General features: G+C 44.4%; 1 protein-coding gene across 1 annotated transcript; it reads left to right on the top strand.

The window, feature by feature from the left end:
* The first annotated feature begins 1964 nt into the window (after positions 1–1964).
* Positions 1965–3857, top strand: LOC133770515 (olfactory receptor 5AU1). The gene is given in 5 exon segments (XM_062206593.1): positions 1965–2046; positions 2919–3048; positions 3050–3276; positions 3279–3405; positions 3407–3857. Coding segments are annotated over 5 exon segments (1017 nt in total).
* Positions 3858–25402: the final 21545 nt, after the last annotated feature.

Raw genomic sequence — 25402 nt, forward strand, 5'->3', positions numbered from 1 at the left:
CTGGAGTTAAATGGTTGGCTCAAGAACATCCGAAGCCACTGTGAAGGAGGAAATTCTCTGGTGTTTGATTGCCATTGGGTAGCCCCAGGTGCCTGGAAACTGTAAACTACTGATAAGGCTTTGGGAAGGAAGACCAAGTCCAGTACAACCACCCTACCAGCAGGCAGACTGCCTAGGACACAGAGAATTCTAGCAAGTTAAGAAAGCTCTGTGGCTGCAAGTGCCCCATGGCTCAGTGTTTCTTTAACTGTGGTTTAAGACCACCTGTTTCAGAATAACCACATTTTGGGGTCCAGATAATGGTGTTTTGGATCAGATTTACTGCAGCTGGGACCTGGAATGTGCACACATCACAAGCTTCTCCAGTGAGCCTTGGGCAAGGCAAGTCACTGTTTAAGACCTGTTGTTTGAAGACGCTCATTGGCTGCTGGTTCTGAATACTGACAGGTGCTGTCACTGAGCTATCAGAGGAGGAGGGCAACGAGCCAGGTATAAATAAGCACCTGGCCTATCGCTCTTCACCTATAGGCCCCAGGCATTTACTCTCACTCCTAGACACTGTACTCCCTAGTCTTTTATCCCTCATGATAAGACTAGCTTTACGTTTTCCTGCTTTTCATTTACAGGTACAAACTGCAGCCAATAGAAGTAGTGGTTACTTCAGCATCTTTTGAAAAAACTGTCAGGGTTGCCAATTTCTCTATAATCCCTTCCTCGTCCAACTCTCTCTCTCTCTTGTGAAAAATTTTAAATTCAGTGCATACCATGGAAGAAAGACGAGAGAAGAAAGGGGAAGAGAAAAGAGTGGGAAGATAAATAAATCTGGAGGCTCGGATCAGCTCTCCACCGTATTAATCACTGCCCTACCCTATCACCCCTCATACCCACTCAGCAATAGGCTCGCTGCCTCACCTACACTATCCCAAGCATTGGACACGATCCTACTTTTCTCTGCTTTTGTACATTCTTTTAATCAGAGAGATACTTGGGGAGATGCTTGTAGACCTGACACCCAAACGGGGCTGTTTATTGAGGAAAGACGATGTGAAGCTGAGTCACAAGAAATTCTGCTCTTAGCAACCCTAACAAGCATCCCTCCACTTTCTTGGAGTTCCTGTGAGTTATTTGCATCCTGGAAGTTTTGCAGTCATTTCTCTGAGTCCTGTATTTTTCCTTGAATCTGAGTTGGCTTTTTGACACCAATGATGCCAATGCTATTTATAAACCAAAAGAAGAATGTCCACATTCAGCAATATTGGGGTTTATCATGAAGCAATAGGTGTTGGGTTAAGGTAACTAAATGTTGCATCCCAGTGACATCAAATCAATCAAAAATTGTACTCCATGGGCCCTAAAAGCTCTATGTTCAAGTTTGCCCTCATATTTTGAGTGTCTTGATTTTATTAGGGCATATTACCTCTCCGGGCATCACTAAAAGCTTTTTTCTTGTCACTATTCACAGAATTCTATCAACAGACAGTGCCTCCATTAGTAACCTGACAGCTAAATTTAGTTAGCTGTATATCCAGAATCTTCTGCTCTGATAGTTTGATGGTTCTGGGAATTCTGCCAATGGTATTAATTTGAATCTTTGCCTGCTCAATACGGCTCTTTCCTTTCCTGAATCCTCCCATCATCTTTCACAGGACGAGGTGACTCACTTTTGTCCTTTGAGGTCCTACTCAGTCATGTTTGTTGGCTTCAAAGTCTCTTCACCCGAGAGAATTTGCCAACGGGCATGGAGTGCTTTAACCAACTCTGGTACAGAGAGGTAATTCGGGAGCAGGGATGGCATAGGAGTCAATGGAGCAGAGGACAGCATGCTGTTTAGTGACGTATCCACAACCTTGTTCACTCTCTGAATAGGAAAGGTATTTGTACAAAGCCTCCGTCTTGGAGACGAGCTGTCCCTTTGCTGTTGACTCCAACAACCCCTGAGTCCCGGGTGATTCTGTTCCCCGGACATGCCAGTGCCTTCCTGCATGATGGATGGCACATTCCCTTTGCTGATTTCCCCAGCTGCAAAGTCTCAGTTTGCCCTTTACAGTATCCCCATCTCTCTACATCCTCAGCCCTTATCATCTTCAGAACCCACAGCAGGGGCTGGCAGGTGCTGGGCACACAGGGCTAGTATGACAGCTTGACAGTTAATCACCTTCAGCCCCCTGAGGTCCTGTTTAGCCACCCTTACTTAGCACATGTCTGTCTGGGTTGGTGGTAGGTTGCCTGCTAAATTTTGTTGTTGGTAGTTCATCTCATCTGTCGTGTATATTTGGGAATTACATTCTGTCTCCCAGTGAGAGTAATCACAGTTTAATTTGTTGAACTTTCTCAGTAAGCCAGAATTTTTCAACATTCAACTCACTGGATGTTTAAAACAATCCTTTGAGGTAGGTACTATTATCCCTACTTTTCAAATGAGAAAACTGAAATTTAGAGGGATTATGTAGCATTCTCAAGGTTGCATAGCAAGCTAAGGGTGAAGTCCTAGCTTTGAACCTTGGCAGTCTGATGCCAGAGCCTGTGTGCTGTAACACAATTCTAGAATACAGGCTTGCAGAGGCCAGGCACTCTTGAATTCCAGACAAAGAGTACACAAAGCTAAGCACATTTAAAACAGTGAATGTGTATTTGGTATGTGACTGTTTCAATATTTCAAATATTTGGTGATCCCCAAGAGACCAAATTGTATATATTTCTTTTACATTGTCCATTGTATGGAATGCATTTTGCATTGTATGGAATGCTTACTAACCAACCAACCAGAGAAGACCCTCTCTATGACAGTGGTCCAACTACAAAGCCAAGTTTCTTTGGTAAGACTAATCTTTAGAGGCTGCACTTAAGGCAGAGCTAAGGTGACGAAGCCAACCAGTGTTCAGCCTCATTTCCAGCAGCTCCGTCTCTCCACACCCCAGAGCACCAGAGAATCATAGGAGAGACAAACCTGAGCCAAGGGACTGAGTTTGAGCTCTTGGGTCTCACCAGTGATCCCCAGCTGCAGAAGCTGCTCTTTGTGGTGTTGCTGGGCATGGACACCCTCGTCTTCCAGGAACCTGGTCTTGCTCTTCCTGACCCACGTGAGCACCACCCTTGCACAGCCCATGTACTCCCTCCTGAAGAGCCTCTCCTTTTTGGGTTTCTGGTACTCCTTCACAGTCATCCCCCAGACCCTGGTGAACTTCTTGGCCAAGAGGAAGGTGGTTTCATATCTTGGCTGCATGGCTCAGATGTTCTTCTATATGTTCTTCTATAGAGGCTTTGCCACCAGTGAGTGCATCTCATTGCTGCCATGACCTATGACCGCCATGCTGCTATTTGTAATCCACAGCTCTCCCCAACTGTCATGTCTCCTGAGGTCTGTGCCTCTCTGATTGTGGGCTCTTACAGAGTGAGATTTCTCAACTCTGATCCACATAAGCTGTATCTTTAGTCTAGATTCCTGTGGTGCTCATATGCTCACTCACTTCATCTGTGATGGACCTCCCACCTCATCCCTGTTGCATGTGGACACCTCGCTCATCATTGTTGCTGGTTACAACCTTTTGAGCTGCACCCTCACCATCTTGATCTCCTACTTTTTAATCCTCATCACCATCCTGAGAATGAACTCAGCCCGGGGTAGGTTCAAAGCACTTTCTACCTGTGCTTTGCATCTCACTGCTGTCGGCCTCTGCTTTGGAACAACACTTTTTATGTACCTGTGCCCCAAGTCCAGCTTCTCCCTGACCCAAGGTCACACTGTTGCTGCAATCTACACAGTGGTGATTCCAATGCTGAACCCTCTAATCTACTCTTTGAGAAACAAGGATATGGAGGAAGCCTTAAAAAAATTCAGGGCCAGCGCCGTGGCTTAACAGGCTAATCCTCCGCCTTGCGGCGCTGGCACACCAGGTTCTTGTCCCGGTTGGGGTGCTGGATTCTATCCCGGTTGCCCCTCTTCCAGGCCAGCTCTCTGCTATGGCCCGGGAAGGCAGTGGAGGATGGCCCAAGTGCTTGGGTCCTGCACCCGCATGGGAGACCAGGAGAAGCACCTGGCTCCTGGCTTCGGATCAGTGCGATGCGCTGGCTGCAGCGGCCATTGGAGGGTGAACCAACGGCAAAAAGGAAGACCTTTCTCTCTGTCTCTCTCTCTCACTATCCACTCTGCCTGTCGAAAAAAAAAAGATTTAAAAAAAATTCAGGACAGGAAAACAACAGGATGATCTTCGTAACTCATTACCACATATGTTTAGAAAGCCTGGGGAATTCACCTTGCATGTGCTGCCCTGAGCACACTGCCCTGCTCCCCCCCACCCCACCCGCCCACGACTAGCGGGCATGCCCTCTGGTCTGCAAGTGCTTCCGCAGCCACCTGCTGTAGGAAGAATGGATGATGTCATAGGACTAAGAAGTAAGAAGGAAGTGTCTGCCTGCTGCAAAATTGGACCATTATCAAGATTTAGGTATGCCTTTGATCAGATGCTTCCTTTATATTTCCAAGTCTGTGACTATTTAATGTGGTTATTAGAAACAGACATTTCTATTCTTTACAGTAAAGTTGTCTTAACAAACTCGAAGACCTTGGTTGCTGGGGGATATCCTACCTCTTTTTTGCAACTTCCCCTTTGGAAAAATTGGCGCCCTAATTAGAAACACTTTCTGATTGCTTAGTAAAGTGAATGATAGTGTAACAACATCTTCAAAAGTTCACGTGATGTCTCAATACCTTTGTTTACTTTTTCCTGGCCAGTCATTTGGCTACTTTCAAACTGGATAAACTTGATCAAGTTGTTTAATCTTTCTGAGTCAGAGGTCTCTTGTAGCAGTTCTCACATGGCTTGTCCCAGTGAGGCTTTTAGTCTTGCTCATTTATAAGTTGTGATTGGATTGGAAATTAAATTAAATATTTTCTTGTTAAAAAAAATTTTTAAATGTATTTGAAAGGCAGAGAAAGAGAGACACACACAGAGATGGATCTTCCATTCTCTGGTTCACTCTCCAAATGCCCTTAAGAGCTGTAGGTAGCCCAGGCTGTGGCCAAGAGCTTGAAATTTAATCCAGGTCTTCCACACACATGGCAGGGACCCAATTACTTGACCCATTACCAGCTCCTTCCAGGGTGTGCAATAGTAAGAAGCTGGAATCAGAAGCTGAGCTGCAAGGGGCCGGCACTATGGCGTAGCAGATAATGGTACCACATGCAGTGCTAGCATCCCTTATGGGCGCTGGTTCGAGTCCTAGCTGCTCCACTTCTGATCCAGCTCTCTGCTGTGGCCTGGGAAAGCAGTAGAGGATGGCCCAAGTGCTTGGGCCCCTCACTCACATAGGAGATCTGGCTCCTGGCTTCGGATTGGCACAGCTCTGTCCATTGTGGCTATCTGGGAGTGAACCAGCAGATGGAAGACCTCTTTCTCTGTTTGTCTGTAACTCTGCCTTTCAAATAAATAAATAAATCTTAAAAAAAAAAAAAAAAACAAACTTGAGCTGCAACTCAGGCACTCGGCTTTGCTGATGCAGATATCCCAAGTGGTGTTTTAACCACTGTGCCGAATGTGTGCCTCTAATTTAAGTGTTTTTCAATAAAACGAATCATGTAGTGGGAGTTCACTCAAGCATGATATTCCTGGGTTTTCTGTACCCATTTATTCCCTTCACCTCTGGGGCAGTGACTTATTTCATTGAGAAATTTGTGGGGGAATAAACTAGGCATGTGCAGCTTAGGCCTCTCATAAGGGGAGGAGTCCTGCCTTGGTCCAGTGTAGCTGTGCCTGAGTCAGCAAAGTCAGCCAACTCTCTGAAGCTTGGTTTCATAAAGAACATTCTCCCACAGATACAATCCATGTATCTGATGCAGCCTCTATCAAAGACACAGCTGGTATTTTGCCCTCATCTGATTATATTCATTCTTTTTCTAAATCACTCAGTCAGAAGGGGAAGAGTGATGCTATGTACTGATGCACCCTCACGACGATCCCAACCATGAATTTGCTCCTGGATTTTCATGGATATCGTGCCTTCTATTGTAAGGCTTACTGTTAGCCTCTGCTTATTAATGTTGCTCACATGTAGACGTGATGATTTCCTGTTAGTGCCGATCAGAGATTTTACTGGAGGCAGTGTGTGCTGCTGCTCAGAATGTCTGCTCCAGAGATGCTCAACTTGGGTTCCGATCCCAGCTCCATCAATGCCTAAATGCATGACATTACTGAACCTTGCTGAGCCTTAGTTACCTCCTCCATAAAATAAGAAAAATAATAACCACAGGAGTACAATTGTTGTTAGGAGAATTAAGTTAATGCTAGCAAAGCACTTAGAACAATGCCTGACACATAGCAAGCCTTTACTAAACATCAGCTGATGTATTAGAAATGGCTGCTGGCTTTCACCCAATGCCTTTCCAGTAACTCTCAGGATAATCAGATGACCTGCCTCCTCCTTTTTTTTTTTTAAGATTTATTTATTTATTTGAAAGTCAGAGTTAGAGAGAGAAGGAGAGGCAGAGAGAGAGAGAGGTCTTCCATCCACTGGTTCACTGCCCAATTGGCCACAAGAGCCGGAGCTGAGCTGTTCTGAAGTCAGGAGCCAGGAGCTTCTTCTGGGTCTCCCACACGGGTGCAGGGGTCCAAGGACTTGGGCCATCTTCTGCTTTCCCAGGCCATAGAGAGAGCTGGATCAGAAGTGGAGCAGCCAGGATTCAACTGGTGCCCATATGGGATGCTGGCACTTCAGCCAGCGGCTTTACCTACTACGCCACAGCACCGGCCCCCTCCTTTATTTTGTTCCCACCCACTGTGAATTGAAGACATATGTTTCTTAAACCATTCTTGTCTCCTGGAATCCTACTTGGTCATGAAATTATTTTCTTTTAATAGATTATTGAATTGGATACACAAGTATTCCATTTAGAACCTTGGCATCTATATTCAAAGATAAAGTGTTTTTTTGTTTGTTTGTTTACCTTTATTATGTTTTAGTATTGAGGATAAGCTGGTTTAATGAAATGTGTTGCAGTTCTTTTCCAACAGTGTTGAATAACTTGTATCAGATAAGAATATTTGTTCTTCAAAAAGGATGTACGTGGGGCAGGTGTTTGGGCACTGCAGTCTAAGCTGCTGGTTATTATGCTGACATCCCATGCAGAGCACTGGTTCAAGTATCAGCTGCTCTGCTTCTGATCCAGTTCCCTGCTGATGAATCTGGGAAGGCAGCAGAAGATGGCCCAAGTACTTAGGTCCCTGGACACCCACATGGAAGACCCAGATGGAGTTCCTGGCTCCTGTTTTGGCCATCTGGGGAATGAACCAGCAGACAGAAGCTTGCTCTGTATCTCTCCCAATCTCTATCACTCTGCTTTCAAATAAACAATCTTTTTTTTTTTTTAAGATTTATTTATTTATTTGAAAGTCAGAGTTACACAGAGAGAGGAGAGGCAGAGAGAGAGACAGAGAGGTCTTCCATCTGCTGGTTTACTCCCCAGATGGCCGCAACAGCTGGAGCTGTGCCTATCCGAAGCCAGAAGCCAGGAGCATCTTCCAGGTCTCCCACGTGGGTGCAGGGGCCCAAGGACTTGGGCCATCCTCTCCTGCTTTCCCAGAGAGCTGGACAGGAAGTGGAGCAGCTGGGTCTCGAACCGGCACCCAAATGGGACACGTCAGGCCAGGGCGTTAACCCACTGTGCCACTGAGCGCCGGCCCCTCAAATAATCTTACCGGAAAAAAAAAAAAAAGAAATGATAAATACTGAACTGTAGAACCATCTGATACAGATACCTTTTTAAAAGATAGATCTTGGGAGTGGGCACAAAGTTTAGTAATTGAGACACTGGTTGGGATGCCCACATTCCATATCGGAGTGCCTGGGTTTGATACCAGTTCTGCTCCTGATTCCAGATTCCTGCTAACGAAGACCCTGGGAGACAGTGGTGATGGCTCAGATAATTGCCACCCATGAAGGAGACCTGGATTGCATTTCTGTCTTCTAGAATCAGCCCCAGTTAGGGCCAACTGTGGGCATCTGGGGAGTGAACTAATGGATGGAAACTCTTTCTGTCTCCCTATCTCTTGGCCTCACAAATAAATTTAAATTAACATTTAAAAAAGATAGATCTTGGAGCTGGCGCTGTGGCATAGCCTGTAGTGCTGCCATCCCATATGGATGCTGGTTCGCGTCCCAGCTGCTCCACTTCCAATCCAGCTCTCTGCTATGGCCTGGAAAAGCAGTAAAAGATGGCTCAAGTCCTTGGGCCCCTGCTCCCATGTGGGAGACCCGGAAGACGCTTCTGGCTCCTGGCTTCGGGTCGGCACAGCTCCAGCCATCGCAGCCAATTGGGGAGTGAACCAGCAGATGGACGACCTCTCTCACTCTCTGCCTCTCCTCTTTCTGTATAACTCTGACTTTCAAATAAATAAATAAATATTTTTTAAAAATGTTGTAACTTTATTAAATAGATTTTATTTTTTCTTATTTTAGTTATTTCTCCTGCTTATTAAATCATTTTTATTATTTCTATTTTGCTCAAAAATATTCGCTTCTTCAGATTTTCAAATTTATTACCATGGGGTTGCACATACTATCCTCTTATAATTGTTGTACTTGTCCTATAGGTTAGCACCATCCACAATGAACCTTCTAGTACTCTCCAGATAGTTTATTACATTTTTGAACAATTAAAAAAGTTCTGGGTCCCGTGTTGTGGTACAGTGGGTTAAGCTACCTTCTGCAATGCTGGCATCCCCTATCAGAGCACCATCGGAGATTCAGTTTGAATACCAGCTGCTCTGCTTCTGATCCAGCTCCCTGTTAAAACAGCGGAAGATGGCCAAAGTACGTGTTCCCTGCCACCCATGTGGGAGATCAGGATAGAAGTCCAGGCTCCTAGGCCGGCGCCACGGCTCAACAGGCTAATCCTCCACCTTGCGGCACCGGCACATCGGGTTCTAGTCCCAGTCGGGGCGCCGGATTCTGTCCCGGTTGCCCCTCTTCCAGGCCAGCTCTCTGCTGTGGCCCGGGAAGGCAGTGGAGGATGGCCCAAGTCCTTGGGCCCTGCACCCCACGGGAGACCAGGAGAAGCACCTGGCTCCTGGTTTCAGATCAGCGCGGTGCGCCGGTCACAGCGGCCATTGGAGGGTGAACCAACGGCACAAGGAAGACCTTTCTCTCTGTCTCTCTCTCTCTCACTATCCACTCTGTCAAAATTAATTAATTAATTAATTAAAAAATAAATAAATAATAAAAAAATTTTAAAAAAAGAAGTCCAGGCTCCTATCTTCAACCTGGTGTAGTCCCAGCTGTTGCAGCCACATGGGGAGTAAGCCAGCTGATGGAAGATCTCTTTTTCTCTGTCTCTCCCTCTCTGTCATTCAGCCTTCCCAAAAAAATCCTTTCCCATAATATGAGAGAAATGGATTAAGTGGTCTGTATCTTCTGGACTTTCATATTCTGAAACAATTTTTAAAAAAGATTTATTTAGTCCCAGCTACTCCACTTCTGATCCAATTCCCTGCTAATGGCCTGGGGGAAAACAGTGGAGGATGGCCCAGGTGTTTGGGCCCCTGCACCCACGTGGGAGGACCAGATGAAGTTCCTGGCTCCTGGCTTCACCCTGGCCCAGTGCTGGCCTTTGCAGCCATCTGGGGAGTGAACCAGCAGATGGAAGATCTTTCTTTCTGTGTCTCTCACTCTCTGTCACTCTGACTTTGTAATGAATAAGTAAATCTTAAAAAACATTGATTAAGGATATACAACCTGTATATCCTCATAGTAAATCTATATTTTGTGGGATATATTCCTGTGTGCAACATCACCTATTCTCTAGCCTAGATCTGTCTCATTAGGGCATCTCAGAAAAACTTTTTGCTTTTTTTATTTTTTTAACATTTAACATTTGTTAGTCTGTTAAGTTCTGTGAAAAACCTGACTGGAAATTTAATTGGATTGCACTGAATTCTGGCTTGATGGAATTTATATCTTTTATATATTATATCTGCCTCTTCACAAACATGATTTTTCAGATTTTCTTTAATGTACTTGGTTAAAATTTTATAATTTTGGTCATACATTTTGTATGTCTAAGGACCTCATATTTTGTCAATTGATGTACCTTAATTCTAAAAAATAATATGACTCAGGGCCAGGTAAAGCTACCACCTATAACACTGGCATCCCATATGGGACCAGTTCAAGTCCTGGCTGCTCCAATTCTGATCTAGCTCCCTGGTAATATGCCTGGGAAAGCAGCAGAGGATGTCCCAAGTGCTAGGTCCCCTGCACCCTCATGGGAGACCCGGAAGAATCTCCTGCCTCCTGGCTCAGCCTTAGCCACTATGGCCATTTGGGGAGTGAACAAGCAGATGGAAGAGATCCCTCTCTATCTCTCCCTCTCTAACTTTGTCTTTCAAATAAATAAATCTTAAAAAATTTTGTAGTTTTAGTATCATTAAGTTCTATGTATATTCTAATTTTTATTATAACTTATTCTTTAATCAATGAGTGTATTTTTTCAATTTTCTAATATCTGAGCATTTATGAAAAATCTACAACTAATATGGAGAATGAAATTAAAATGTAAGTTTGTTGTGGTATGAAAAATCTTTGAAATGTTTACATAGAGGGGTCTTTTAAAGTTCATGGAGAGGCCAGTGCTGTGGCATACCTGGTAAAGATGCCATCCATATGGGCTGCTCCACTTCTGATCCAGCTCTCTGCTTGGGCCTGGGAAAGTAGTGGAAGATGGTTCAAGTGCGTGGGCCCCCTCATCCAAATGGGAAACCCAGAAGAAGCTCCTCGCTTCTGGCTTCTGATCTATCTAGCTCTGCCCTGCCCATTGCAGCCATTTGGGGAGTGAACCAGTGGATGGAAGACCTCTCTCTTTCCACCTCTGCCTCTCTATAAACTCTGCCTTTTTTTTTTTTTTTTTTTTTTTTTGACAGGCAGAGTGGTGGACAGTGAGTGAGAGAGACAGAGAGAAAGGTCTTCCTTTTGCCATTGGTTCACCCTCCAATGGCCGCCGCAGCTGGTGCATCGTGCTGATCCGAAGCCAGGAGCCAGGTGCTTCTCTTGGTCTCCCATGCGGGTGCAGGGCCCAAGCACTTGGGCCATCCTCCACTGCACTCCCTGGACACAGCAGAGAGCTGGCCTGGAAGAGGGGCAACCGGGACAGAATCCGGCGCCCCGACCAGGGCTAGAACCTGGTGTGCCGGTACCGCTAGGCGGAGGATTAGCCTGTTGAGCCGCGGCGCCGGCCAACTCTGCCTTTCAAATAAATAAATAAATCTTAAAAAAAAAAAAAAGGATAGATTTATTTTTAAAAGTTCATGGAAATGTATATTATGAACAAATTATGCATAATTTTAATTTTTTCACCAATGTAAACTTATCTTTTAATTCCATTTTTTTTCTCACAAACTTTTTGAAGTGCTCTCATCTTCATGATGAAATAAAGTTTTCTCCTTAAGATCAAAACAAGGCAAGATGTTAGCTATTGCCACTTCTATTTAACATTGTACTGGAGGTTGGATCCACTGCATTAAAGCAAATAGAATCACCATGTTCCCAAAGTTGTAATTATGAAATGTATGAAGTTTGTATTCTTTAAATAAATGTTTCTGAGGAACAACAACAACAACAACAACAAAAAAACAGCATCTGGATTGAAAAGGGAAATTGTCTTTATTTGCAGATGACATGATCTTGTTTGTAGAAAACCCTAACTAATCTATAGAAAAGGCTCAAACATGGGCTGATGCTGTGGCACAGTGGGTTAAAGCCCTGGAGTTTAGCACCAGCATCCCATGTAGGCGCCAGTTCGAGTCCTGGGAAAGCAAAGGAGAATGGTCCAAGTGCTTGGGCCCCTGTACCCATGTGGGAGACCTGGAAGAAACTCCTGGCTCTTGACTTTAGATCAGCTCAGCTCCGGGTATGGCGGCCATTCGGGGAGTGAAACTACCAGATGGAAGACCTCTTTCTCTGTTTCCACCTCTCTCTGTAACTCTTTCAAATAAATAAAAATGTCTTATAAAAAAATAAAAATAATTTTTAAAAAGGCTCAAATTAATGGTATTCCACAATACAAAATCAATGTAGAAAGATTAATTATATTTTTATGTTAGTAAGCAACAATCCAAAGACAAAATTAAGAAAAAAAATTCACAATAGGTTCAAAAGAATTAAAATTCAGTAATAAAATTAACAAAATAAATGTCAAGACTCATATGGAAAACCTTAAACTTTGCTGAAAAAGTTAGAGAAGATTTGAATAAATGGAGAGATATTCCATATTCATGGATTGGAATAGACAATATCATAAACATGTAGTACTTTACAAATTGATCCATAGATTAAATGCAATCCCTAGGAAAGTCTCAGAAGGTTTTCCTTTAAACATTGACAAGGTGGAGGGGAATTTGGTCTAGTGGTTAAAATGCTGCTTGTGATGCCTACAAATTGGAGTGCCTGGGTTTGAGTCTCTGCTGTGGATTCCAGGGAAGCAGCAGGTAATGGCTCAAGTTGGTTGTGTACCTGACACCCATATGGGAGACCTAGGTTGAGTTCTTGGCTCCTGGCTTTGGCCTGGCCCAGCCCTAGCTATTGCGGGCATTTGAGGAGTGAACCAGTGGGTGGAAGATTTCTCTCCCTCCCACCCTCCATCCCTATCTTTCTCTCTCTTCCTCTTTGTCTCTATCTCTCTGCTTTTCAAATAAAAACAATTTAAATACAGCTAAGTAATTTTTTTTTTTGACAGGCAGAGTGAACAGTGAGAGAGAGAGACAGAGAGAAAGGTCTTCCTTTTGCCGTTGGTTCACCCTCCAATGGCCGCCGCGGCTGGCGTACCCCACTGATCCGAAGGCAGGAGCCAGGTTCCTCTCTTGGTCTCCCATGGGGTGCATCCTCCACTGCCTTCCTGGGCCACAGCAGAGAGCTGGCCTGGAAGAGGGGCAACCGGGACAGAATCTGGCGCCCTGACCGGGACTAGAACCCGGTGTGCGGGCACCACAGGCGGAGGATTAGCCTATTGAGCTGCAGGGCCGGCAGTAATTTTTTAAATTTGCAAGTTAGACCTAAGATTTATTGCAAATTCCAATAAACCAGAGGTACTTAACAATTTTGAAAAAAGAACAAAGTTAGAGGGATACATATGTGATTTTTAATCTTCTGTAGAGCTATAGTTATTAAAATAATAGGGCAGTAGCATAAAGACTATTATAAAGGTTAATGGAAAAGAATTAAGAGTCCAGAAATAGGCCGGCACCGCGGCTCACTAGGCTAATCCTCCACCTTGTGGCGCCGGTACACCGGGTTCTAGTTCTGGTTGGGGCACCGGATTCTATCCCGGTTGCCCCTCTTCCAGGCCAGCTCTCTGCTGTGGCCAGGGAGTGCAGTGGAGGATGGCCCAAGAGTTTGGGCCCTGCACCCGCATGGGAGACCAGGAGAAGCACCTGGCTCCTGGCTTCGGATCAGCGTGGTGCACCAGCCACAGCGTGCTGGCCACAACGGCCACTGGAGGGTAAACCAACGGCAAAGGAGGACCTTTCTCTCTGTCTCTCTCACTGTCCACTCTGCCTGTCAAAAAAAAAAAAAAAAAAAGAATCCAGAAATAAATCATTGGATTTGTCATCAATTGGTTTTTATCTGAAAAAAGAATAACACAAAAGACCTGTACACTAAAAATATGAGTACTGCTTAGAAAAATTAAGAAGACCTAAATAAATGTGGATACATATCAAGTTTACTGGTTATGGGATTTAATATTTTTTAAAGATTTATTTATTTTACTTGAAAGTCAGAGTTACACAGAGAGAGGAGAGGCAGAGAGAGAGAAAGAGAGAGAGAGAGAGAGAGAGAGAGAGAGAGAGAGAGGTCTTCTGTCCGCTGGTTCACTTCTCAATAGGCCCCAATGGCCAGAGCTGCGCTGATCTGAAGCCAGGAGTCAGGAGCTTCTTCCGGGTCTCCCATGTGGGTGCAGGGGCCCAACAGCTTGGGCCATCTTCTACTGCTTTCTCAGGCCACAGCAGAGAGCTGGATAGGAAGTGGAGCAGCAGGGACTTGAACCGGAGCCCATATGGGATGCCGGAACTGCAGGCAGCGGCTTCACCGACTATGCCTTAGCGCCAGCTACAGAGATTTAATATTTTTTAATGATTTATCTATTTGAAACATATATATATATATATATATATATATATATATATATATATATATATATGAGAGAGAGAGAGAGAGAGAGGTCTTCCATCTGCTGGTTCACTCTCCAAACGGCCACAAGCCAGAAGCTGCATCCAGATCTCCCATGTAGATGCAGAGGCCCAAGCACTTGGACCATCCTCTGCTGCTTTCCCAGGCACTTAGCAGGGAGCTGAATTGGAAGTGGTACAGCCAGGACTTGAACCAGTGTTCATATAGGATGCCAGTGCTGCAGGCAGCAGCTTCACCTGCTGTGCCACACTGCAGGCCTTGAGATTTAATATTGTTAAGCTGTAAATACTCCCTAAATAGATTTGAGAGGTAGAGTTACAGACAGTGATTTGATCCTTAGCAAATCAAAATTCCAGTGGGTTTTTATATATATTGACAAATTGGTTCTAAAATGAACAAGGAAATGAAAAGGACCTAGAATAGCCAAAGCAACTTTGAGAAGGAAAAACAAAGGTGAAGATTTAACAATAATTGACTTTATGAATTATTATAAAGTTAAAGTAACTAAGAGAGTCTTGTATTGCTATAAGGATGGACAAAGAGATCAATGAAACAGGCTCACAGATATGGGGATAACTGATTTTTCACAAGTGCCAAGGCAATTCAGTGGAAAAAGGAAAGTAATTCAACAAGTGATGTTTTAAGAAATGTTATCCAGGTAGGGGCTGGTGCTGTGGTGCAGTAGGTTAATCCTCTGCCTGTGGTGCCAGCATCCAATATGGGTGCCAGTTCTAGTCCTGGCTGCTCCTCTTCCAATCCATCTCTCTGCTGTGGCCTGGGGAAGCAGTGGAAGATGGCCCAAGTGCTTGGGCCCCTGCACCCACACAGGAGACCTGGAAGAAGCTCCTGGCTTCGGATCAATCGGCTCAGCTCTGGCTGTTGCGGCCGTTTGGGGAGTGAACCAATGGAAGGAAGACCTTTCTCTTTCTCTCACTGTCTGTAACTCTACCTCTCAAATAAATAAATAAAATCTTAAAAAAGAAAGAAAGAAAGAAAGAAAGAAAGAAAGAAAGAAAGAAAGAAAGAAAGAAAGAAAGAAAGAAAGGTTATTCAGGTAAAGCTGCCTCCTGCAGTGCCGGCATCCTATATGGGCACCAGTTCGAGACCTGGCTGCTCCACTTCCAACCCAGCTCTCTGCTATGGCCTGGGAAAACAGTAGTTGGGCCCCTGCACCCACATGGGAGACCCAGAAGAAGCTACAGGTTCCTGGCTTCAGATCATTTCAGCTCTGGCTGTTGAGATCATTTGGGGAATGAACCAGTGGATGGAAGATATATATATATATATCTCTCTTTCTCTGCCTTTCTGTAACTCTGCCTTTCAAATAAATAAATAAATATTTAAAAAAGGAAATGTTATCCATGTGTATAAAAACAAACTTCGATCACACCTCATACCATAAAAAGCAATTGTGAGTGGAGCAGACTTAACTCTATAATCAAAGATATCTCTTGTTTATAAACACTGTTCATTTTCAAAACATGGTTTATTTTGATCATTAATTTTTTTGATAATCTAATATGTTCTTAATTTTTTTATCTAAAGTTGGTGATATTGACTTATAGACTAAATTCCTCAGTGCTTCCTTCTCATTCTCATCCTGTTTTTACCCCCAGTTTATGCTCCAGAATTACTGATCTACTTGCATTTCCCAGAATTCACTATGTTCCCTCGTTCTTTTCTTTGCCTTCTACTGTGCTCTTCATCTATAACATTCTCCTTCTGTTTACTTCCTTTGAAAATCCCTAGATAATCTTCAAGTTGTCTTCACAAATTTTACCTTTCTGTTACCCATCCTTTTGCCAAGGATCCATCTGTAGATCCATCTGTGGACTTCTATCAAAGCAATTATCTCAATTTACTTTATAATTATAAGATAATTTCTCTCCTCCACAAGAAGGCAGGGTCAGTTTCATTTTCATCTCTAGCATATAACACCAGGCATGGCTTATAATTACCCAAATAATTTGTCCAGTAATTAAGATGTGCTTTAATCTACAACATATTCCAGATCCCTTTCTAGGGTTACAACTATTATCAAAGAATTGGCAGTAAATTAGCCTTCTATGAGTTTTGCAATTTGTGGATTAAAGATACTGCTAGGCCAATATCTCCTTTCCATAGCAGGGCAGGCGTGGTAACTGCAGGAATTTGTGAAGACCCAGAGTGCACCTGTGACTGCTACTATAGGAAATTAGCTCAGCTTGCTGGTCCCTTCTTCTAAATTCAGACCTGGAGAAAACAGTAACTGAAAGGGAAGCCTGGACCCCATTAATTAACCATCATCACCACGCTCTCTACGGGAAACCCCTAGAGAAACTGCAGTCTGTTTTGAACTAGAGTGTATGGGAAAGGATGGGGGAAAGGGAGAGGAGGAAGACTGATGGTGGTGGTGGGGGGATGGGAAGGTGGGTCTAGAGTCTGAGTACAGGGTAGCAGTGAGAGAGTAGGTGGAGAAAAGTTTAAGGTTCTGCTTTCGCCTTTCTGAAGATTTGCTGTGGGTCAAGCATTGCCTGCCATTTCACACTAAAGCTTGAGACAACATTCTAGACCATCGGGATGGTATCTATGAGGGGATATAGCAAACAGCTCCAATACACTGCTTCTAATAGCTGCATAATACTCCATTATTTTATTTATTCACTCTACCAGTGACGGTGTACAGCAGCTGTACACCAGCACTGGTAGACTGACATTTGGAATGTCTCCAAATTCCTTTTCAATATTTCTTCAGATTATTTAATTTTCTGCTTAAGTCAGCCAGCTAGTTTCTGTCGTTTGTGTTAGACCTGATCACTTGTGGAAACCAAACTTGAAGAAAGGAGAGGTTTAGGAGGTTATTGCAATAAACCTGACCATGATGGCATGGGCACAAATACTAGAGGTGTAAGAGGTTGTAGGATTAGGGAGATATATTGGACCCAAGTGGGACAATATTCAACCATGACCCCTCGGTTTTTACCAGAGCAGCTGTGTGAACAACAGTGTCACTAATTGTGATAGAAAAGAATGAGAGCACATTTTTTTGTTTTTCAGGGTGCAATTAAAAGCTCTTTTGGGGGCCGGTGCTGTGGCGCAGCATTTTAAAGCCCTGCCCTGAAGCACCAGCATCCCATATGGGCGCCAGCTCAAGACCCAGCTGCTCCACTTCCGATCCAGCTCTCTGCTATGGCCTGGGAAAGCAGAAGATGGCCCAAGTCCTTGGGCCCCTGCACCTGCATGGGAGACCCAGAAGAAGCTCCTGGCTCCTGGCTCTGGATTGACACAGCTCTGGCTGTTGTGGCCAACTGGGGAGTGAACCAGTGGATGGAAGACCTCTCTCTCTCTCTCTCTCTGCCTCTCCTCCTCTGACTTTCAAAATAAATAAATAAATCTTTAAAAAAATTTTTTTAAAGTTTTGTTGTTTAATCCCTGAAAACCATCATTCTATTCTCTATTTCTGTAAGATCATCTTTTCTAGATTCCACAGAGGAGTGAGATCATGTGATATTTGTCTTTTTGTGCCAAGCTTATTTTACTTTACATATTGTCTTCCAGGTTCACTCATGTTGTCACAAATGACAGAATTTTATTCTTTGTTATGGCTGAATAGTATTCCATTGTATAAGTATACCACATTTTGCTTATCCATTAATCCATTAATGGACATATGGGTTGCTTCCACATTTTAGCTATTGTGAATAATACTGCTATGAACACAGGTGTAACATATCTTTCTGATAACCTGTTTTCAATTATTTTGAGTATATGCCCATAAGTAGCTTTACTGTATTATGTGGTATGTTAAATTTTTTTCAAAAACCTCAATACTGTTTTCCATAATGTTATAATAGTTTACATTCCCACCAACCATGTGCAAGTGTTTCCTTTTCTCAAAATCCTTGCCAACATTCGTTATCTTTCATCTGTTTTATACCAGCCAATTTAACAGGTGTGAGGTGATAGCTCATTGTGGTTTTAATTAATTTTCCTTGAGGATTAGTGGTATTGAGCATTTTGCCATATACCTGTTGGCCACTGGTATGTCTTTTTTTTTTTTTCCAGAAATATTTACTCAAATTCTTTGCTCATAAAAAAAAAAATGTTTATTTTTATCAACTTGAAAGCAGATAGAGAGTGAGCTGCTGGTTCATTCCCCAAATACCCACAACCTAGGTCAGGTTAAAGCCAGGAGCTAGAAACTTCATCTAGGTCTCCCATATGGGTGGCAGGGGCCCAAGCACGGGAGCAATTATCTGTTGCTTCCCAGGCTGCATTAGCAGGAAACTGGATCAGGAATGGAGGAGCCAGTACTCGAACCAACACTGTGATATGAGATGTGGGCATCCCAAGTGGTGGTTTAATCTGCTGTGCCACAATGCCTGCCCCACCTTTATCAATAAAAAAATTAATGTTATTTATTTAACTTATTTGAAAGGCAGAGACAGAGAGGTTATTCCTACCCACTGGTTCACTCCTCAAATGCCCACAACAGCAAGAGTTGGACCAGGTTGAAGCTGGGAGCTGGAACTCAATCCAGGTCTCCCTTACACACAGCAGGGACCCAAGTACTTGAGCCATCACCTGCTGCCTTCTAGGGTTTGCATTAGCAGGAAGCCAGAATGTGGAGCAGAGCTGGGACTCGAACTCAGGCACTTAGATGTGGGACAAAGTGTCTTAGAGTCCTATCCTGAAGAATTTCCTCAAAGAATTGGAATAAGAGATGAAACATGTGGCTGGCACCTTGGCTTAACAGGCTAATCCTCCGCCTTGTGGCACCGGCACACCGGGTTCTAGTCCCGGTTGGGGCGCCGGATTCTATCCTGGTTGCTCCTCTTCCAGGCCAGCTCTCTGCTATGGCCCGGAAAGGCAGTGGAGGATGGCCCAAGTCCTTGGGCCCTGCACCCGCATGGGAGACCAGGAGAAGCACCTGGCTCCTGGCTTCGGATCAGCGCGGTGCGTTGGCCGCAGCGGCCATTGGAGGGTGAACCAACGGCAAAAGGAAGACCTTTCTCTCTGTCTCTCTCTCTCGCTATCCACTCTGCCTGTCAAAAAGAAAAAACAACAACAACAACAACAAAAAAAAAAAAAAAAAGAGAGAGAGAGAGAGAGAGAGATGAAACATGGCCTTACCTGTGTGATCTTGTAGACATAGCACAGTCTGAGCAACGGCGACCAAGGGGTGAAAGTGGTCCAGTGAAAGCGAAAGCAGGCCAGTAAAGAGCAAAGGTCATGGAAGCAGTTTTTGGGATGCTTAAAGGATTTTGCTTGTTGACTTTCTACAAGACCAAAGAATGTTAACATCTTGTTAGGAGAGTATTCTGAGAAAGTTAATCAAAGCTTTCACAGAAAACAGCCAGGAGAGTTTCCCCAGAAAGTTCTCCACAAAGACATTCCTCTCATTAAACAAAGGCAATTTGCAAGAGCTTTGATGGGAAATCATATGGCATCTACCTTATGGCTATGATTTGATTACTTCTAACTTCTTTTTTGTTTCCTAATTTTTTTTTTTTAAGATTTATTTATTTATTTGAGAGGCGGAGTTATAGGCAGAGAGATACAGGGAGAAAGGTCTTCCATCCACTGGTTCACTCCCTGAATGGCTGCAATGGCTGGAGCTGGGCTGATCTGAAGCCAGGAGCCAGGAACTCTTTTGGGTCTCCTATGTGGGTACAGGGACTCAAGCACTTGGGCCATCTTCTACTGCTTTCCCAGGCCATAGCAGAGAGCTGGATAGGAAGTGGAGCAGCCGAGACTTGAACCAATGCCCATATGGGATGCCAGCGCCACAGATATAAGCTTAACCTACTATGCCACAGTGTCAGCCCCTGGTTTTCTAATCTTAACAACAACAACAACAACAACAAAAAAAAAACATTTAAAGGGTACTCATGTTTCCTTGGTTAATAATATTAAAGAGGCTACAGTTACATGAATAAATTCCCAGGACCCTCAGTTCTTTAGGGGTGGCCTAATTGGCTGGAATCATCATTTGCAAAATTTCTTTAAATAAATGTTTGAAAGTCAAAGAGACAGAGATCTTACATCCACGGGTTCACTCACCCTACATGCCCACACAGCCAGGGCTAGGCCAGATCAAAGCCGGGAGCTAGTAACTTAGTCCAGGTCTCCCACACCACTGGCCGGGACTCAAACACTTGAGCCATCACCCTCTGTCTCCTAGAGTGTGCATTAGCAGGAAGCTGGAACTGGAAGCATAGCTGGGATTCAGACTTGGGTACTCTGATATGAGATACAGGCATTCCAACCTCTACTCCAAATGCCTGCCCCAACAATTTAAGTTTGATTTTAAAACCACAACCCTATACTTTAACCCCTAGAATTTTGAATTTTTATATTATGACTTACATCTTTGTTATTACATATCCCTTAGCAAATTAATGTAGTTATTTAATAATTTTTTAAAAAAAATAATTTTTAAAGATTTATTATTTGAGAGGCAGAGTTACAAAGAGAGGTAGAGACAGAGGTCTTCCATCTGCTGGTTCATGCTGCAACGGCTAGAGCTGATTCAATTTGAAGCCAGGAGCCAGGAGCTTTTCAGCTCTCCCACATGGGTGCAGGGGCCCAAATACTTGGGCCATCTTCTACTGCTTACCCAGATGCATTTGCAAGGAGCTGGATTGGAACTGAAATAGCTGGGGCGGCGGCGGGGGGAGGGGGGGTCTGCATTGTGGCATAGCAGGTAAAGCCACCACCTATAGTGTTGGAGACCTGAAAGAAGCTCCTGGTGCCTGGCTTCGGATGGGCGCAGCTCCAGCCGTTGTAGCCAATTGGGAAGTGAACCAGCGGATGGAAGACCTCTCTCTCTCTGCCTCTCTTTCTCTTTCTGTCACTCTTTCAAATAAATAAATAAATCTTTTTTAAAAAAGAAAAAAGGAATCAGCTGGGACTCAAACTGGTGCCCATGTGGGATGCTGGGGCCCCAGGTGGCAGCTTTACCCACTATGCCACAGTGCTGGCCCCTTTAGTTTTCATTTTTAATAGCTTTGTCTTTCAAGATTCACACTAAAGATATACCTGATATATGGACCATCATCGCAGTGTTAGAGTATTCTGAATTTGACTGTGTACCACTACAAGTTAATTTTAAATGTTCATATGTTTTGGTGTCACTAGTGTCCTTTGATGTCCCCAGGAATTACTCCCTTTAGCAGTTATTGAAATCTATATTTAGTGCTGATGAATTCCTTTAGCTAAGACAGACTTTTTTTTTAAGAGATACCATGACATATTTCAGGTTGATAGGAATAATTCTATAGAGGAAGAAACAGACGGTACAGAAGTCCATACCCTTAGAGGGGCAAAACCTGTGCACAAGGCAGGGACCTTGGGCCCCAGTATGCGAGTGAAGAGACTGGTCTTTCACAGTGGTGAGAACAGTTCATTCACTCTAACAGGTGAGAAGAGAGACAGACTGTAAGGCCAGGGAGTTTGATAGCTTTGGTGAGGAAAGATGAAATAGTTTCTTCTGTTTTCTTACTGAAATGAGAGAGTCATAAATTCATTATAGTAATCCCTAAAATGTGGATAGAAGTGTTTCCAAGGGTTAATGTTCTTGCATGCAGACCACATAAGGTATAAAGGCCATGGCTGTGCTTGCTACACTGAAATATCAATTTGACCTAATAGTACAGCAAGAAATGAGATAAGTCTTGGAAGTTGCCAAACTATGAACTGCTTCGTTTGGATTTCATAGCTATGTTATACATCGATGGCACAGGAAGATTGTATGAATTTAGAATCCAGGTGTTAGTATGATGAGGACAGATAGGCTAGGCAGCCTCTCCCTAGGTTTGTCAAAAGGAACAAAGGCCTGCGCCCCAAATCTGAGTGCCTGGTTCTGATTCCTGGCTCCCCTCTCCAATCCAGCTTCTTGCTAATGCGTACCCTGGGAGCAAGTGATGGCTCAAGTACTTGGGCCCCTGCCACCGATGTGGGAGATCTAGATGGAATTCCTGGCTCATGGCTTTGGCCTGGCCTAGCCCTAACGGTGGCAGGTATCTGGGGAGTGAACCAGTGGACAGATCTCTCTTTCTCTATCTCTGTCGCTCTTCCTTTCAAGTAAATAAAAATAAATTAACTAAACTTAAAATGGTTATTATCAAAAAGACAAAAGATAGTTAAATGTTGGCAACGGTGTGGAAAAAGGGAATGAATCCTTATGTATTGTCGGTGGGAATGTAAATTAGTACAGCCATGAAAATAAATAAAGATGAATGAAACACAGTTCCTATTTCAGAAGTCAGCACATACATGATAGTTTTAGTAGAATGTTCTAAGTGCAGGACTGTGTTCAGGGCACTACAGAAACAGTGGAGAACACCATTGCCGTGGTGGTGAGAGGCCTGGAAACTTCCCAAGACGGGTGAGGACTGAGCAGATGGAGTCTTGAAAGATAAGGAGCAGTTAGCAACACTTGGGGCTGTTGGGCTAAGATTGGATACAACAGCTTGAATAAGGCATGGAAATAAGAAATACATGTGCCAAAGTGTGAATCTTTGACTCAGCTATTTTGACACGACATGACTTTGACTTCTCACTAAGTGTTCTGTTTTGACATCTCACTAACGTGTGCAACAAACAGCCCTGACCCCCACCAGCCCATCGCCGAGTCAGTGCTGTCTTCTTTATCATCATCATCGTGCTTGGGCCAACCAAAAAGAAAAAAAGAGGGGCCGGTGCTGTGGTGCAGTAGATTAAAGCCCCGGTCTGCAGTGCTGGCATCCCATATGGGCACCTGTTCGAGTCCCAGCTGCTCCACTTCTGATCCAGCTCTCTGCTATGGCCTGGGAAAGCAGAAGATGGCCCAAGTCCTTGGGGACCTGCACCCGCATGGGAGACGGGGAAGAAACTCCAGGCTCCTGGTTTCAGATCAGCACTGCTCTAGCCATTGTGGCTATCTGGGGAGTGAACCAGCAGATGGAAGACCTCTCTCTCTCTCTCTCTTTGCCTCTGCCTCTCAAATAAATAAATAAATATTAAAGAAAAGAAAAAAGAGGGATGGGGAATGGGTAAGGTTCAAGAGTTGGGTGGAGGTATTTATCAAACATATTACATATTTTTAAAAACGATGTTTGAAAGGCTGTATGTACATCAATGCCACCTTCCTTCAGTGCACAGCAAAAGGCAAGGAGGGAATGTGGGAGAGGATGCTGGAAGGATGGGTGGGAGCCAGGTGCAGAGGTCAATATACCATTTTTCCCCCTCTTTAAAGATTTTTTAAAATACATTTATTTTGTTTTTAAAGATTTTATTTATTTGAAAGAGTTACAGAGAGAGGTAGAGACAGAGAGGTCTTCCATCTGTTGGCTCACTCCCCAGATAGCCGCCAATGACCAGAGCTGCGCCAATCAGAAACCAGGAGCCAGGAGCTTCTTCCAGGTCTCCCACACGGGTGCAGGGGCCCAAGGACTTGGGCCATCTTCTACTGCTTTCCCAGGCCATAGCAGAGAGCTGGATCAGAAAAGTAGCTGGGACATGAACCAGCGCCCATAAAGGATGCTGGTGCCACAGGCAGAGGCTTAGCCTTCTAAGCCACAGTGCTGGTCCCTAAACATTTCTTTTCATATAGTACAGGGCTTTGTTTTTTGTTTTTTTGACAGGAAGAGTGGACAGTGAGAGAGAGAGAGAAAGGTCTTCCTTTTCCGTTGGTTCACCCTCCAATGGCCGCTGCGGCTGGCGCACCACACTGATCCAAAGCCAGGAGCCAGGTGCTTCTCCTGGTCTCCCATGCGGGTGCAGGGCCCAAGGACCTGGGCCATCCTCCACTGCCTTCCCGGGCCACAGCAGAGAGCTGGACTGGAAGAGGGGCAACCGGGACAGAATTTGGTGCCCCGACTGGGACTAGAACCCCGTGTGCCAGCGCCATAAGGTGGAGGATTAGCCTATTGAGCCACAGTGCCAGCCTAGTACAGGGCTTTGTATTTCACATAGTTCACCCTCTTATCCTAGCTCCTTGTCCTGGAGAAACAGTTCCAGAGAAAGAGATCATTCATCCACTGGCTCACTGCTCAAATGCTCACAACACCCAGGTCTGGGCCAGGCCAATGCCAGAAGCCCAGAATTCAATACAAGTTTCTGATATGGATGGCAGGGACCCAAGGACTTGAGCCACCATCTAGGGCATGTATGAGCAGGATGCTGGATTTGAAGTGGAGTAGCCAGACTCCAACCAGGTACTCTGATATGGGATGCTGGTGTCCCAAGTGGCTACCTAGCCACCGCACCAAATGCCCACCCCTTCCACAAACTTTTTGAAGGTTTCTTATGTTTGCTTCAACATCTGTTTGCTTCAAAATCTATCAGTGCATAAGAGAGTGTATAATGTAAAACACCTCTAACAGAAGTTGGAAGCCCAACTTCAAAGTAGCTCATCTTTTGGGTTGCCATTGTGGTATAGCAGGTAAAGCCATTGCTTGCAATGCTGGTATCCCATGTGGGCCCCAGTTCATGTCCCCGCTGCTGCACTTCCAATCCAGCTCCTTGCTAATGGCTTAGGAAAAGCAGCAGAAGGTGGCCCAAATGCTTGGGTCCCCGCCATTCATGTGGGAGACCCAGATGAAGCTCCTGGTTTCAGTCTGGCTCAGCCCTGGCCATTACAGCCATTTGGGAAATGAACCAGAGAATGGAAAATCTCTTCCTCTTTCTCCTCCCCCTCTTCCTGTGTAACTCTTTCAAATAAATAAATAAATAACTTTTTTTTAAAAAAAGTAGCTCATCATGGCTGGCGCTGTGGCTTAACAGGCTAATCCTCTGCCTTGCGGCGCCGGCACACCGGGTTCTAGTCCCGGTCAGGGCACCAGATTCTATCCTGGTTGCCCCTCTTCCAGGCCAGCTCTCTGCTATGGCCCGGGAAGGCAGTGGAGGATGGCCCAAGTCCTTGGGCCCTGCACCTGCATGGGAGACCAGGAGAAGTACCCGGCTCCTGGCTTCGGATCAGCACGATGCGCTGGCCGCAGCGGCCATTGGAGGGTGAACCAACGGAAAAGGAAGACCTTTCTCTCTGTCTCTCTCTCTCACTATCCACTCTGCCTGTCAAAAAAAAAAAAAAAAAAAAGTAGCTCATCTTTGGAAAGGTATTTAGTTTATTTATTTATTTATTTTTTGTCTTTAAGATTTATTTGCTTATTTGAAAGGCAGAGCTACGGAGAGGCAGAGAGAGGTCCTACACATGCTGGGTTACTCCCCAGATGGCCGCAATGGCCAGAGATCTGCTGATTCAAAGCCA

The sequence above is a fragment of the Lepus europaeus genome, chromosome 11 (genome assembly GCF_033115175.1).
Source record: "Lepus europaeus isolate LE1 chromosome 11, mLepTim1.pri, whole genome shotgun sequence".
NCBI classification, from domain to species: domain Eukaryota; kingdom Metazoa; phylum Chordata; class Mammalia; order Lagomorpha; family Leporidae; genus Lepus; species Lepus europaeus.